The following is a 16,460-nucleotide window of genomic DNA, read 5'->3' as shown; positions in this document are numbered from 1 at the left end:
GATTAAGGTATCACTGACTCATACATGTTAATCTTGACATGTATATTCCTTTGAACCTCCTGTAAAGTAGGTGTCATCCTAAAAAAGGTAATGTCCATAATGTCAGAATGTAATCAGCCTGCTTTCAAGCACCATCAGTGTCTCACAGCCTTGTTTTTAGAAAAAGGAACCACATAGACACACATGCAGAGTAATCAAAGTAATGAGCTGCAGGAATCAGTCCAGCACATTGTGGATCATCACAGCCTCACATGACTGACGGGATTAAGGAGGGATTTGTAGTATCCTTAACATTGTAATGACAGGTGGAATGAGCAGCACTTACATTTTATTTTACTACACTGACTAGCTTCTGCTTGCTGGGAACTTATTTTCACAGTAATGCAAAACATATTTCACGACAGTACAAAACAAATTCTATAATCACCTTTATCCCATGTTCACATTCAGTCTGAATTGCCTTGTGAGTGCCGCAGGTGAAACAAGAAGTTCTGATAGTCCAAGTTTGCACCTATCCAATATTATTATTAAGCAGATACAAACTACTACAGACTGTTTTTTCACTTAGCTTATGTATGAAAACACACACGTGTGTGTTAATTTAGAATTTATCATTAGATGACAAAAATTCCTGTTCATAAACATGGAAAAAATGAACAATAAATACATATATTTATTATTATTATAAATTACAGGCACTATTAACATCATGTTTGTGGAACACTTATTTACAGATATGCATCGCAACACATCCCAGTGACCTGCAAAGTGCCACTGCACTAAAAAGTTAAGCAAAATGTACACATACACATAATGTACATGTAATGTGCCATGCGTTTTAGGATTAGCTGCTACACATAATGTATATAATTTGTAAGGGTCCTAAATACCTAGACAGATGTTGATAACCCTGGTACCCTAGATAGTTTATAAAGTTTCATGGAAATCGATTAATGAGATATGCTCATACGTTATGATCATTATAGTAAGATTATTATTACTAATATTACCTGATACAGTACTTAAAATGAATTTACAGAAAGGCCTGAATAACCAACTCTTTAAAGTGTCTTTTAGTACAATGCTGAACAAACAAAACAACAGTCTTAACTCAGTTATACAGCTTTCCCTGCAGTTGTGATAAGGGAAAATGCCAAAACATTTAGGAGTAGAATATGTTTATTTATGTCTTAAAGTTGTGCAATTTGACATGGGGGTCTATAGGGATTGATTATCTGATTAGCTTACCCTTTTAGGAACGCCAGTTTTTGGAACGTAGCATTGGCTTCAAACTTTAAACACCAGAGGGTGCATTTTCTGTAACCAATTACAACTCAGATAACGGCCTTGATGTGTAAAGTGTGCAGGCTTGCGTTCAACAACATAAAGCACCACCGACAAAACAGCCTTCTTCATGCCTGAGTCTTTCAAAACCCTGATTTGTACACCTTTTCAACTGATTATATTTGTACTTTGCCTGAGTTCAACATCTAAGCCAGTCCACAGTGAATTTTGACAGTAGTATTAAACATTTCATCAAGCGACGGTGCAGGTATGAGCTGAATCTATAGTAGGCCTAATCTTGTGCAGTGATGAGGCTTTGCAGATGTTAGTTGTGTGTTAAGAGCACTCAGTGTCTGTGACAGAAAAGCACTCTTTTGTCAGTGTTGCTGTACTTTTAGCGGTCCATCCACTGTCAGTTGTAGCCTCGGTGCAGATGAGCACTCGTGATGAGGTCATTCTGAGTCCTGAGGTGCAATGTAACATCCCACAGCTCTGTGGTCGCTCTTCCCACAACCACAGACAGTCTGGTAAAAATGTATTCTGTCTCCAGTCCTGCTGGTCCTGATGGAGCCCAGCAGAGGCATCGGAGTGGTTGTATGAGGACTCGGGGGAGAGAGTGGAGTAGATTCAGATGGTGAGCCTAACAGAAGAGAAAGCTTTCAGTGTTTTGCCGAGAGGAGGGAGAGGAGGAATATAAAAGCAGAGAGAACGAGGCACACAGACACGAGTGGTGAAAAATGTCTGCCAGACAAAAATGAGAATTAATTTGTGACCTATAAGGTTTTATTGCCTTTTTCCAAAATGTAATTATGGAGAGAAATATTCTTTTTTTTTGTTTTCTTCAGTTAAATCTAGTTATTTTTTTAGTCACTGAACTCCATAAAACATCCTCACTCTTCATGTATTTTTGGGGGAGAGGATTGTTTTTAAATTTCCGCCACAATCATTTCGACTGGACATTTTAAGAACACATTTTAGGTGCACATCTTTCAGAGTGGGTATTAGGGAGATAATAATATACAATCTGTCTTTATTTGACAGTTTTTCTTCCACACAGTGACTGTTTACTGAGTGCATAATTCACCTGCACTTTTATTTTTACTGCACAGCACCTTATTTAGCCCAGCCCTTTGTGTTCTTTCTGCGCTTACAGCAATTAAAGATGTTTCTCTGCTAATGTGATGCTGACAGCGCCTCAGAGACTCTGTCTGATCTGACACATCAGAAACAAAAGTTCGAATTATGCAACTTGTTCCAGTTCGTTGCCGATTTATGACTTTTCTCTTTTTTACTGCGCTTGTTCTATAGCCAGGAGGTCTGTCAAACTGGCGTCGGACGGGTTATGAATTTCTGCAGTGTTTGCCAAAAGTTAATTTTTTGCTTAAGCGAGGGGCCATTACCTGTCATTTTCATACCTTGGCATGTAAGGAGATTTTTTTTTATGTTTGAAAAGATTTTAAACTCCTGATCAAAAGGGAGTTTGTTTATTAAGGAGCTCTGCAGAGTCAGGAATGATGTTTTTATGCAAGCCATGTGGATTTAAGCTTCTTCTTGTTTATCCAATGCACGCTGAGTAAAGTCGAGGGTACAGAGATTAAAGCGTGTGTTATTACATTTCACCTTCAGTTCCACATGCATAACTTTCCTTTCGCTCTTTAACATGCTGCTTCTTACTTTCAGTCAGTTGATATTTGAGCGAGAAATCTGAGCAGGCCGATCCACACTCTTATTGTTGCTTGTTTTCAGCTTTTCAGATAACCATGGGTTATAAAAAGAGAGGCTAGGATTTCATGGCTATTCACTGAAATTGGTATTTTCTAAAGACTTTTGACTATAGGGTATTTTTTTGTCCAAGGCCTTTTCAAACAAGTGATTTGAGAACTTGTTTCTTCTTTTCCATTGATGAAAAACCATGAAATGGAACTGGGTGTTTTTCTGCTCTACCTGTCTACATTAAATGTATTTCAGTTTTCCTTCTTATTGTTTTTCCTTGCACTTTTCTCTAATGAAACCATCAGAGGATATGTAGGGCTCAAAACTGCCTCAGTCCCACAGTCACTGGATCCATATGGCTCCTATTAAAGCCATGTTTCACCCGAGATCTCTTTTTCACATATATTCCCTGCTGAGGCCGAGGAACTGTAGTTTCAGCTTTGGAAGAGTTTAGATTCAGGATCTCATTGAGACTCTCGTAACCGCAATTCATGATGAGCTCACAGCGAAGGAAGAAAAAGTCTCAGTGTCACAAGTACTATTACTTTGGGTTAGTTAGGTTCATTTTAACAGTTTTATTTCTTTCAGATTTAAACAGGTCAGAGTAGGGAGGAGTATCACAGGAGTAATGTTGTGCATTTGCACTCATTACATGGCCATTTTGTGCATAGTAGTTCTGTCTACTTTTCATGTATTTTTGCCAGCAAACCTGCAGAATGTCTACTAATGTGATATCATTTAACTGTTGCAATCGACTTAGGGATCCAAGTACTTCGTCATGCACTGCCTGTTATGGTTTATGACTCTGACTAATTGCTATAAATCTTTTCATTATCTTGTAGGAGATGTGTATATCCAGCCAACTCAAGACACAAAGAATCCTGTCATCTATGGCGTCTTCTCAGTTTCAGGGTAAGCATGGCTTTTTCAAACTCTCTAACTTTGATGCAGTTTTGGATAGAAAGTGTGTTTTGGTTCCCTCCTGTGGTTTTTATTCCTTTCCGCTGAGCCCGAAGGTGTCTGCTCTGTCTGATGTTGAAATGCGGCGTTGCATTTGTGTGGGCCGTCACATTCAGGATGCAAAGACGAGACAGAAAGTGAATGTTGAGCCCAGAGGGAGTAGCGTTCCTCTGGGAGGCTGACTGAGCCTATAAGTTCCTCGGAGGTCAGGTTTGATAGCAGGTTGTCATTCAGCACACAGCATTAAAATTCAAGTCAACCAACCAGACGTGTAAACTGAGATTCTGACGGCACACAAAGCAGGAGGAGGTGCGCGCAGAGTCATAATAAACATGTCCTGATTAATGTATTTGAGAAACAAATACTGTTATTGTTTCCATCTTCTCTTTAGGCATCAGGCATGTTTAAACCCAGCTGATAAAAACACATGTGGTGCTAATGACAGGGGCCCATGACAGAAGTTACAAACATAGTACACCCACCACACAGCGGCAAGAGCCTGTACTCTGGCGATTCTCTGCAGTATGTGGGTGTTTGTATGTCAGTGTGTCAGACAGCTTGACTCTACTTGAGTCAGTTTGAGTGTGTGTTTGTGCGTCATAATGTTTCAGTGTGTTCCTGTAAGTATGTGAGTACGTGGGAAGGAAGTAGATTCTACCAGCCACGGAGAGCTATCGCACTAATTATCCCAGGGAGTGAGAAAATCTGAATCCTCGAGCTGCTGTCTTTATGTGTTCACCTTTTCTTTTCTTTTCCTCCTGCCCTCCTCCAGATCTGTGTTTAAAGGCTCGGCAGTGTGTGTGTACTCTATGGCTGACATCCGTATGGTCTTTAATGGGCCATTTGCCCACAAGGAAGGCCCCAACTATCAGTGGGTGCCATACACTGGGAAAATCCCCTACCCTCGACCTGGCACTGTGAGTTAAAACATATAATATATATGTTACTAGAACCATGAATAAGATAAACAAGTAAATTGCTCAACAGAAATTTTTGGTTTCTTACTAGTGTCCTGGAGGCACTTTTACCCCCAACCTGAAATCCACAAAGGATTACCCAGATGAGGTTATCAACTTCATGAGAAACCACCCCACTATGTACAACGCTGTATACCCAGTGCACAAGCGCCCCCTGGTGGTCAGAACCAATGTGGACTACGAGTTCACCACAATTGCTGTTGACCAAGTGACAGCTGCCGATGGGAGCTATGAGGTGCTATTCTTGGGCACAGGTAAGTGTTTTAAGAACAAAACTGGGCATTGTCTGATGATTGCACAGTAATCTTACACGTCTATCATTGTGCACTGTTAAATTCTGTGGCCTTGGCTTTAGCTGGGAGGTTTGCATACGCATGTTGAAACAATCTGTCTCTTAAACATTAATGAGTCATAGTGTGGCTTTCCAAAAACCAGTTCTCTGTTGCAGATATTTTAGAATAACAATGAAGAAACCAAGGTCAAGGTATTAATAGCCAAATAAATCAACAGAGCTCAGCCAAAGTTACTTCTTCCCACTCTTTCAGATCGAGGTACAGTCCAGAAAGTGATTGTCCTGCCAAGAGATGACTTGCAGACCGAGGAGCTGGTGTTAGAGGAAGTGGAGGTGTTCAAGGTCAGTCTTGCAGCCTTAGTCACTTTGCTACTAATCCTCTTTTTGCCCTACTCTACATTTATATACCATGTTTGTTATCTGTGATACAGAATAACAAATCCAGCATTCACATGTTTTTTAATTATGTCACTTCAGGTTCCCACTCCAATCACTACTATGAAGATTTCATCAAAAAGGGTAAGTTAGTGTAATTTGATTCAGACCAAACAGTTCAGCTAACAGCAATCAGACAGAGAACACAGTCGTCAAATTCAATATGAAAATACACAATCTAAGGAAAAAAAATGCATGATTAAATACAAAACATTGTAGTACGCAACCAAGACCTGATATCCAACTATAGATTTTGTGTAATTTGGTGCAGCTTATACTGAAAACAGACACAGGACTCTAGGTTAGGTTAGAGTATAGCCTAACCCGGAGCCTTCTTATGTCACTTTGAGGATGATGGCTTAGAATCTCAGTGCAAGTAGCTTCAATCAATTATTCATTCTTTAAATATAAATCTATAATTCTTCCTTGAAACATTAGCGATGTCCAGAATTGTAAAATAAATGGCCTTTGCTCGAAAATATGTTCCTGTTTTAATTTCTAATTTGTATTTGTTTTTCTTTTAACAGCAACAGTTGTATGTCGGATCAGTCCTGGGTGTGACCCACTTGGCTCTCCATCGATGCGATGTGTACGGGGAGGTCTGCGCTGACTGCTGTCTCGCCAGGGACCCGTACTGTGCCTGGGACGGCAAATCCTGCTCCAGATATTCTGCCTCACAGAAGAGGTGAGGGTCAGGATTGTGTAGACAGGGAATATATAAATGAAGCAGACGAAGTGCAGCAACAAAGTATTTGCACTTCATTACTTCCCACCTCTGCAGTTGGAGTATTTATGCAGATTTCTTATTTTTCAAGTGTGTTTCGGTTAAATTTTATATCTGTGGCTGTTGATTTGACCCCTCTAGGCGGAGTCGTCGGCAAGATGTGAAGTATGGAAATCCTATCCGCCAGTGCAGAGGTTATAGCAGTGAGTGTCACGTTGTACTAAGACTATAGCATTTAGACACCAGCATTTTTTCACTCGGGAGCTATCTCACAAATAAAATTGCAACTGTACATCATGTGTTGTTTTGTAGCCAATAAGAACCCTCTGGAGACAGTTCAGTACGGGGTGGAAGGAAGCACTACATTCTTGGAGTGCCAGGCCAGGTCTCCTCATATGTCTCTCAAGTGGCATGTGCAGAAGGAAAACAGTGACCGGAGGAAAGAGGTGAGTACAGCTCTTATATTAAACCTTCTATGATCTTTTTTTCTGTTTATCTTTTTTAAAACTTAAAATCTTTACTGGCCTTCTGTTCGTCCCAGATTCGCTCAGAGGGTCGCATGCTGAAAACAGATCAAGGACTTCTGATCCGCTCTCTACAGTCATCTGACGGCGGCATCTACCAGTGTACGTCCACAGAGAAAAACTTCAAGCACACTCTTGTGAAACTGCAACTGGTGGTCCTTTCTAGTCGCACAGTCAACAACATTTTGGTGGAGACAGGCAGCCCGGCTCTTCCTCAGCTTCAGTCCAGTGCCTGGACTCCAAGTGCCAGTCAGTATAAGGACCTGCTAACCATCCTCAGCCAACCAGAGATGGGGCTGATCAACCAGTACTGCCAGGATTACTGGCAACTGGGAGACAGCAGCTTCGGGAACAACAAAGGCAAAAGCCTGAAAGAGCTGAAAGAACAGAAGAAACCTCGTAACCGCCGGCATCATGAAGAGCAGACAACTCCAGCTGAGACATGAGAAGCTTGATGTACATCGTATTCAAACAACCCCCTGTCTACCTTTACACACAACCTCCTAAACATTGCAACCCTCCATTTAGGGGAATGACTCCAGTCAGATAGAAAAATCAAATTCTCATCAAAGACAAGACAGAAACTGCAGAAACACAACGCAACAGCATCAAACAGTTTCTATGTAACTGTCGGGGGGAGGGGGAAATACACAATATTTATTGTAGGTTGTAAAAAGTAATTATTTGTACCTATCTAGCAACCCTGTTTTTTGTGAATAGATCAATCTGTGCAAATATTGTGGTTATTATATTATTATTATTAGTGTTATTGTTTATTAAGATGTGTTATTTTGTTGAGAATATCTTTATGTTTGGTGTTTTTAAGAAACAGCGACACTAAACCCAGACATTGGGAGTATCCATACATGGACAAGAACTGATGGACATGTATTCAGAAACTGCTAAGTGAAGACCATGTTGGATCCTTTGACTGCTGGCAGTATTCAGTGTCTAAGCTGAAAGAGGAGTCGGGATGTCCGCGAATGTCTCGTAACTCTCTGAACTTCTTCACCAGATCTATGTACTGTATATTGGACAGTTTGTTTGTTTTGTTTTTTTACTGCGAAGTACAAGCTGTTGACAGAAAAAAACAATAAAAATGGCATTTCACAGGACATACACGGATAATGGAAATGCCCAGAGACTGCAGCTGTGATGTCACGGACGCACAGTTATATGTGAATGAAGAGCCCTCTGTGGCAGGTAGAACGTCTTTCCTTTCACGATGTGGTCCAGTCGGGCCTCAAGTAGAGCTGTTACTCATCTTCTTCCAGAATCGGTTGCTGCCAAGTGTTTGTTTTGTTTATATGTGAATATCACATCTCAGTGTCGTATCCTTAACGTGATCTTTGTGATAAGCTGTTTTCTTTTTTGGGGGGAAGGGGGAGGGGGTCTTTTAATGACACAAAAGCTGATAACATAACATTGCCTTCTCTTTTCTCTCTTTGGGAAAAGATATTCCAGCAGGCAGCTATGTGTGAGTTTGTAACAGTTTGTGATTATAAAATGAACAAAGCACCTTCTGTTGTCGAATTGGTCATTTCAAAAATATTAAATACTTCCCCAATATCTGTGGCATTTTACATAGTGTATTCATATAAGGCAAAGCATTCAGTTTGTAGGCTTAACAATTTCTTTTTAGTTCTCTTAATCCATTCCTGACATTTCTATGCTAAATATCAGTTCTCAACAGGGGGAATATGTAAAATGTAATCAGTCTACAAAAACTGGGCTGATGTTCAGAGCTTTGGAGAGTAATGTTTCTGATTAGGGATGTGCTTAATGTATCAACTACTTACCAACAAAGATGTTTGCCAGTACAGTTCCGCCACAGACGTTATATAAAAGCATGGAAGTGATTAAGTTCTACAAGGTGTCACAAATACAAACACTAGCAAAGCTGATTGCCACCAAACCTGAAGAGAAATCTTTCCCAAAATCTTTAGAAGGTGGCTTTTCATTGTGCATGACGTGTACAGTGTATGTATGTGGTATTTGTCTAAAATTCTACATTGCTGTGGATGTCAGTGAATGTCTTTCTTGTTGTGGGAATATGGAAATGCTATGGATGTGGTCACACCTTTTTATGGTGGGAAAGGCTTGAAGGCAAGATTGTGATTTTTATTCTCTCTCTCTCTCGCTCTCTCGCTCTCTCTCTCTCTTTTGCTCTCAAAAAAATTAGAAAAGCAAATGATTTGCAGACTTTGAGGTAAAGTTATGTATGCACAGTTGGTGTTATTGTAATGACTTGTAAAAAAATTATTACCTTTTCTTCCTTATCATTGTTGCTGACTAATAAATTAAAGCTCTATATTTTATAATAACACACGTTCTCTTCTGTTTGCCAGTGTTGATACATGCTTCCTGCCATGCAGGCACTTCTTTCTTCGTAACAGCCTTATAACCATAAGTAAGTAAATACAGATGTGGTTGACACTGTTCTAAAAATATCTGGGAAAAAAACCATGCTGCTTACACATCAATCATAGTAGCACCAGAAAACGTCTGCATTGGCTTTCCCACCTACTCTGTTACTTTTCAAATGAGTGAAAGTTTTTACTTTAATAGCAGACCTGATTCTGCTGTAAAGATCTATTGGAGTGGAAATGGTAGTATGAAGAGCTAACCACGCAGTACAAATACTCAATGAAGTTGTAAAATTTGCAGATAAGTAGACCGACAGCAACATACTGAAAACACTTCTGAAGACAGCCTAGTAATAGGCCTGAATGTTTGAGAGCTCAAACTATGATATTATATCAGGGACAGCACAGTCTGTTGGGATTTACATCTTTACTTTTCTAAATTCTTGAATCATCTGGATATGAATACATTAATTTTGTGTCACTTTACCTAAAATATTTCCACAATCTAAACAAGAGAGATAAAAGAACCAAGCTTGAAGCATGTTTGTGTTGTATCGTGTATCTTGTCGATCGTGTCGAGTTGGGCGTTCGTCTTGTAATCGGAAGGTTGCCGGTTCGAGCCCCGGCTCAGACAGTCTCGGTCGTTGTGTACTTGGGCAAGACACTTCACCCGTTGCCTACTGGTGGTGGTCAGAGGGCCCGTTGGCGCCAGTGTCCGGCAGCCTCGCCTCTGTCAGTGCGCCCCAGGGTGGCTATGGCTGCATTGTAGCTTGCCATCACCAGTGTGTGAATGTGTGTGTGGATGATTGTGTATAGTGTAAAGCGCTTTGGGGTCCTTAGGACCAAGAAAAGCGCTATACAAATACAGACCATTTACCATCTTCCAACTAATCAAGATCATGTGTCTTTTGTTCCATTTGCAATCTGACTCCATATGCATGAATACAATGTCAGTCTCTTACTGCCCAAACTAAACAAAAGCTGTATGGATAGCTTAAACACAGTGCCGGTAGCTATTTTCCTGAGAGAGGGAAAAGGCCCAGAAAAAAAGTTAATAAAGCCTAATTGACCATGTTAACATGTCTAAATGCACTGGGTTAGTGCTCTGGGACTGACTGATAGATATTTCCATTAACACAATAGTTAACAGGTGTACCTAATAACGTTGTGGTCAATGTATATCAATAATATTAATCATATTAATAAATAGGACTCTATTTAAGCACAGTAGTTGATCAGGTATCTTATTCTTTTTTTTAAATCTTGTGCACTCCTTAGTCAATTAATATAAAAGTTTGGTAACTAGTATTTGTGGGTGGCAAATAAACCCAACGGAGCAAAAAGTATAAGATTTACTCTGAAATGCTACAAACCCAAAGTGTAAAGTGGCTTAGAATGTAAAGAAGTGACTAACAAATTTCACTTACCGGTATACTAAAGTAGAGCTCCTGAGCAAATTCTCTCATTGTGCTGATTGGCTACAGTGTATTCAGTCACAGTGACTTTATCATTTTGAGCTCCTCAAAAGAGCAAAGTAAGATTGCTTTATTGAATTTTTAAGGAAAATGTATTTCATCCGTAACACATCAGTGCACATGCTGTACATGCAAGCATGCATAGACAACTGAACGTGAGTAGATTAGGATCCTTAACCAGCTTCAGATTGAGGTCAATAAGATCTGTCGGGTGAAACCCTAAAGCCCTTTAAGCACTTCAGAACTCACCCTTCAGTCTGTAGTATGTAATAAGAAATGTTAGTATTTCATATTTGGACCTGGAACTGAGCGTCTGGTTGTGTATTTCGTTGGCTAATTGATTAAATACAATTGTTTATTTGTTTGTCTGTTTAAAAACAAATTACAAAACCTTTATCTATCTTTAGTCCCTTAAAAGCACTAAGCACACAACATGCAAACATGCACTCATTATCTTTCCAGATTTAATAATTTAACTTACTGCTAATGTGGAATTGATTTTGTTTGGTTAACCAAAATTGCACTTATATAAAACACCTAGCATCACAAATATTTAGCCTCACATGGTCCTGTTTGAAGGCACCTAAAAACAACACAGAGAGATAAGCACTTGAGCCGCTGTTCATCTTCTGCTGAGCACAGCAAAATCCCCATAAAGGTTAGATAGGTTAGATCCTACACTGATGTATGCCCGAGTCTTCCCCTGCACCTTTCGCTCTGCCCTAAAAGCACTCCTGTCCTTGTGCTCTATTGGTCACCACTGATCAGGTGGGTAGAGGATGCCCAAAATCCTTTCCTAAGTCAGGAAAATGCTCAAACATTCTCCAGTGTTTGCAGCACGCAGTTGACTCATCAGCTGCACAGTTGAAGGCTCCGGTCACATTGTTGACGAGCAGCTAGGACCTGCCTCCATTTTTCTTGACACTTGGCCTTGAGCAAAGGGGGCCCACGCCGGGTAAAGTAGGATGGGAGCTGGAGCCAGCGCTGAGGAAAAACGCTCCAGGGAGCTGGAGAAGAAACTGAAGGAGGATGCCGACAAGGATGCAAGAACTGTCAAGCTGCTGCTGCTAGGTAAAGACAGGAGAGCTGGTAGAACCAAATGGCTAAGACGCATTAGTAGAAAACAACAATATCTGCTTATACATATCTAAGGGCCCATGGTGATGATAATTAGAGCACTTTTAATTCTAATTAAAGTTTTGTCTGTAGCATGTTCTGTTCGCAAACTTGAGTTTGCAAAGAAAAAACATACAAAACTCCCTTTTTTCTTGATGCAATTTTTTTTCATAATATACTTGATGTCAAATAATCATACAAATAAAGTAGAAGTACTGCTATGGATAGATCTTATTTACCCCAAAACCCTTAAAAACTTACCAAATTGCCTAATTTTAAAACAGCCTAGGTGTTGATAAGAAGTTACATGTCTGTGTCATGTAAAGGCCTAATCAACTGTGTCCCTAAATTGCTGAGACACCTTGATAATCACTCAAGCCGATCCTCTGTTAATCCTGAAACAACAGGTCCTTCAGCACAAAGGGCTTAACCGTGAAGGACAAGGATACTGTACCACAAAACCCAAACACAGCCTGTGGCTGTAGCCCTCAAATATATTTTAAATACACTTTAGGCAATGTGTCAATAAATCAATGAGAAATGTGCGTTTAAAAAGTCATTTCTGTGAAGATTTACAGTTTTAAATAGATCAGCAGCTTAACCAGTAATTTCATACACCACACTGTGTTTTGCTGTATAAAGAAATACTGATTTTTTCAGGAAAGTCATTCAGTATTACAGTCAGGTATATTTATCTGACAAATGGTCATGGATATTGCGTCATTTATAGCTTTTTTGAGTCCTCTAGTAATGTAGGTCAGGGATAAGAAAAGATTAGACCTGAAGTAAGAAGTCCCTTTATCTGATGAAAAATTGCAACGTCTTCTGTAATTAACTCAAAAATACAAAATTAGCACCAAAAATAAGGTCAAAATTACCCACTTATCTTTCCCTAGATCCTTAAACATGATGAAAGCATTTTTATAAATATGTCATTCAAACAATTCAATTCTTGCTCTTCTTCCATACAGGTGCTGGAGAATCAGGCAAAAGCACTATTGTCAAACAGATGAAGTAAGCTGACTTTGCATCTGAGCATTGCTGACCTTCTTTTAGAGTTGACTATGAGTTGCATTTTTTTAATGCTACATTTTTTCTCACCAGAATTATCCACAAAGATGGTTACTCGCTTGAAGAATGCTTGGAGTTCATTACCATCATCTACAGCAACACCCTGCAGTCCATCATGGCCATTGTGAAGGCCATGAACACGCTCAATATCAACTACGGGCACTCTGATCAGCAGGTAACCACTGCTGACACTCATTTCCACATACATATGAAGCTAAACAGCTTTCGTGGTCCTTATAGCTCACTAAACACACACATGCCTCCATGCAGGATGATGCCAGGAAACTCATGCATCTTGCAGACACCATTGAGGAAGGCACCATGCCTAAAGAAATGGCAGATATCATTCTGCGTCTGTGGAAAGATTCTGGCATACAGGCATGCTTTGACAGAGCTTCAGAGTACCAACTCAACGACTCTGCTGGATAGTAAGATATCACATTTACTCAGGTTTAACATTGCTACATTATTTTAATCTCTTGTATCAGGATGTGTCATTGACTTATTCTCTTCTCCTTCCCCCGGCAGCTATCTGAATGACTTGGAGCGACTGATCCAACCAGGCTACGTGCCCACTGAGCAGGATGTGCTGCGATCAAGAGTGAAGACCACTGGTATCATCGAAACTCAGTTTTCTTTCAAAGATCTCAATTTCAGGTGAGCCAGAGCAATGTTTATCAAGAGAATAAGACAAACAAATCAGCCGCTGGGCTTCCTGTGTGCACGGTGGCAAACAAGGCAACATGCTCCTGTTCTCATGCAGAATGTTTGATGTGGGAGGTCAGAGGTCAGAGAGGAAGAAGTGGATCCATTGTTTCGAAGGCGTGACCTGTATCATCTTCATTGCTGCTCTGAGCGCCTATGACATGGTCCTGGTGGAGGATGATGAAGTGGTATGACAAGTTAAACTAGATACTTGATATTCTTTTATTAGTGTCCATGTTTTTGGAAAGTCTCTTCACTGGGATTTTTTTTCTCCCAGAATCGCATGCACGAGAGTCTGCACTTATTTAACAGTATCTGCAACCACCGCTACTTCGCCACCACCTCCATTGTACTCTTCCTCAACAAGAAAGATGTGTTCGTTGAGAAGATCAAGAAAGCACATCTCAGCATGTGTTTCCCTGAATATGATGGTGAGATAATCATTTCAAATACATATTTAAGATAGTGGCAAGCTAAGTAAAAGCAAAACTTTATAATTACACTGTCTCACCCAGGCCCCAATACCTATGAGGATGCTGGTAACTATATCAAGATGCAGTTCTTGGACCTGAACCTGCGCAGGGACGTCAAAGAAATCTACTCTCACATGACCTGCGCTACCGACACAGAGAACGTCAAGTTTGTGTTCGATGCCGTAACCGACATCATCATCAAAGAAAACCTGAAGGATTGCGGTCTCTTCTAAAAAAACACGCAGAAAACCAGATGAAGGTGAGCAAAGTAGAAAAATGATTTCAAAGATAATCAGGATGAACTGTTGTCATCGGTCACTATGGTTCACTCCTGTTTTGTTTTTTGTTTTTTACAGGGTGCTGGTAGAGCCCTATCACATTTCACAGATCTTTTTCTCAATTCAAACTGAGGCCTGAAGATGAAAACTGTCCCTGCAAGCGGCCATCCTCAAATCAGCGAATGCAAAAAAGAAAAATCTATTTTTTGTGTTCAAAATTAAGTTCTAGCTTTGACAAAGAACTTTTTTTCAGATAGCTCCAAATTCAGAAACTTCCGTGCAGGTTTCAGATGAGTTGAATTTCAGTTCATCTAAATTTTCCTCTCAAGTCTCTTGAACTGGTCTTTGGGGGGTGGCATGCAGTGTGTAGTTAAAACATCAGGAGCTTCTGTCAGCAAACAGTGATTTTTTTTTCCTCATGTAATGTGAAAACATTTCCGGCTAATGCATTGTCTGTGTGTTACGGTAAGTGATCAGTGTACGGCTAAAAGGGCAAAGAAGATGACCTAACCACCTGCATATGCACTTCAGCCTCTGTTAGATATTTTAACAGAACCTTTCACTAGAAATGGCTTTTATGTACAAACACACTACAGCAGTTTGTAACATAACTCGAGCATGTCACAAATCGAACCTGTGACATGCTCGAGTCACATGAAAGTGTTAGGAAATCTAACTCTTTACAATAGTTGAAAATGGCCAGTGTATATAATTAAGCAGATTTCTGTTGGACAGTTAATTAAGTATGGCGACAGCATGTTGATATGTAACAATGTCGAGGGATAGATTTGTCAAAGATTTGTTTAAGTTAATTAAAACTCTGGGCCTTTGAGCCAACAATTCTGTACAGAAACCACTAATTGTATTCCTTGATCAAACTTATTAAAGCTTCTGTAGAAAACTCAGTACTTCTCAGTCTTTCACAAATTAAAAGCAACTCTGCAGTGTTGTGTTTAGAATTTTACATTTATTATTTTCACTGAATATTTCTTACTTAAATCATTGAAACGTGTCATTTTTACAAGTGACCGCCTTTAGTTTTTCATAAACGTTCAAAGAACAGCTCTGCGTTGAAGATTCTTTGCCTCCCTGTTTTTTAAATACAGTAACTATTCAGCAGTTACATTTTTTTATATGTAGATTTTCAGAAGCTCAAAATAGAATAATTGACAACTCCATGTCCAACTGAAGCTTGTTGCTTTGTCAAATTAAGAGAACTGAACTTGAGTCCAGGGGTTGAACTTGCATTTCATATATTTTCAGTGGAAATCTCAAAATTAGGACCAAAGGGATCACAAAGTAAGTCAAGAAGGTCATCATTAGGCCGAAAATACAAAATAAATGTCTCAAAAAGGAAAAATGTTACAAGTGAAAAATCTACTATCTTCATCGGCAGAAAAAAGCTCTAAAATGTATTAGAAAACAATTAAAAGTCAAAAAATTTCAGCCATCTGCTCCAGAACTCAAAAACAGATAGACAAGATTAGACGTTGCCTGAAAACATCTTACAGAGCCTGCACAGACGAAAGGTCGTAATTTGAAGCTCACCGCATGATGAGTCAAACACGGTGGAGGCAATACTCTGGTACGTGCATGTCTGCCAGTGGAATCGGAATCAGACAGTGCTTCACAGTGCAAATAAGTACTGACCCAAAGCATACTGCAGAAGCAAGACAAGAATTTCCCAATGCAAAGAAATGAAATATTCTTGAACGGCCAGGTCAGTCACCCGATCTCAACCAAATGCGGTATTTTTCTCAGTTACTGAAGGTAGAAAGTCCAGCAAATAAGCTGCAACTGAAGAACTCCATGGGCTCTAGCCATTGCCTGGAAAAAAATGTTACTTAAAATTCATCCTTGTTTAAGCAATAAAAATTGCTTTTGTTCCAAAGTAGTTAATGCTATACGTTGTAAAACCCATTAAATTAAAGCTGAAGGTTCTGCACTTCAATCACATTAAGATTGTACGACTTAAAACCCACTGTGATGGTTTATCCTCCTGAGAACCAGCCTGTTCATTTATGTCCTCTGTGGACATTTGTTTTTGGTCTATATCTTTTGACCCTA

The 16,460-nt window shown here is 39.7% G+C and overlaps 2 protein-coding genes across 2 annotated transcripts in view; both read left to right on the top strand.

Annotated features, from left to right (window-relative positions):
* Positions 1-9,233, top strand: part of sema3fa (sema domain, immunoglobulin domain (Ig), short basic domain, secreted, (semaphorin) 3Fa) — a 48,856-nt gene extending 39,623 nt beyond the window's left edge. Inside the window, exons 11-19 of the mRNA XM_080890469.1 lie at positions 3,840-3,909; positions 4,730-4,874; positions 4,966-5,188; positions 5,480-5,568; positions 5,704-5,745; positions 6,189-6,346; positions 6,527-6,588; positions 6,698-6,831; positions 6,927-9,233. Coding sequence (XP_080746595.1) covers positions 3,840-3,909; positions 4,730-4,874; positions 4,966-5,188; positions 5,480-5,568; positions 5,704-5,745; positions 6,189-6,346; positions 6,527-6,588; positions 6,698-6,831; positions 6,927-7,355 — 1,352 coding nt within the window. The 3' untranslated portion in view covers positions 7,356-9,233. The remainder of the gene's footprint in view (positions 1-3,839; positions 3,910-4,729; positions 4,875-4,965; positions 5,189-5,479; positions 5,569-5,703; positions 5,746-6,188; positions 6,347-6,526; positions 6,589-6,697; positions 6,832-6,926) is intronic.
* Positions 9,234-11,589: 2,356 nt separating this feature from the next.
* On the top strand, positions 11,590-15,331 carry gnat1 (guanine nucleotide binding protein (G protein), alpha transducing activity polypeptide 1). The gene is made up of 9 exons (XM_080891609.1): positions 11,590-11,821; positions 12,838-12,880; positions 12,971-13,112; positions 13,208-13,365; positions 13,466-13,594; positions 13,701-13,830; positions 13,920-14,073; positions 14,158-14,374; positions 14,472-15,331. The coding sequence occupies exons 1-8, from the start codon at positions 11,716-11,718 to the stop codon at positions 14,346-14,348; spliced, it is 1,053 nt and encodes a 350-aa protein (XP_080747735.1). The 5' UTR covers positions 11,590-11,715; the 3' UTR covers positions 14,349-14,374; positions 14,472-15,331.
* The last annotated feature ends 1,129 nt before the right edge of the window (positions 15,332-16,460 follow it).

This window comes from Rhamphochromis sp. 'chilingali' (assembly GCF_963969265.1).
Source record: "Rhamphochromis sp. 'chilingali' genome assembly, chromosome: 9".
Taxonomy (NCBI): domain Eukaryota; kingdom Metazoa; phylum Chordata; class Actinopteri; order Cichliformes; family Cichlidae; genus Rhamphochromis; species Rhamphochromis sp. 'chilingali'.
The sequence above is the reverse complement of the archived record's forward strand: the minus strand, read 5'-3'. Positions and strand labels throughout refer to the sequence as shown.

Bases quoted from the DNA above. Each gene is read 5' to 3' on its own strand.
- gnat1 (XM_080891609.1), top strand. From the start codon at position 11,716: ATGGGAGCTGGAGCCAGCGCTGAGGAAAAACGCTCCAGGGAGCTGGAG. The intron at 11,822-12,837 runs GTAAAGACAGGA...TCTTCCATACAG, and splicing joins TGTCAAGCTGCTGCTGCTAG to GTGCTGGAGAATCAGGCAAA. The intron at 14,074-14,157 runs GTGAGATAATCA...TGTCTCACCCAG, and splicing joins GTGTTTCCCTGAATATGATG to GCCCCAATACCTATGAGGAT.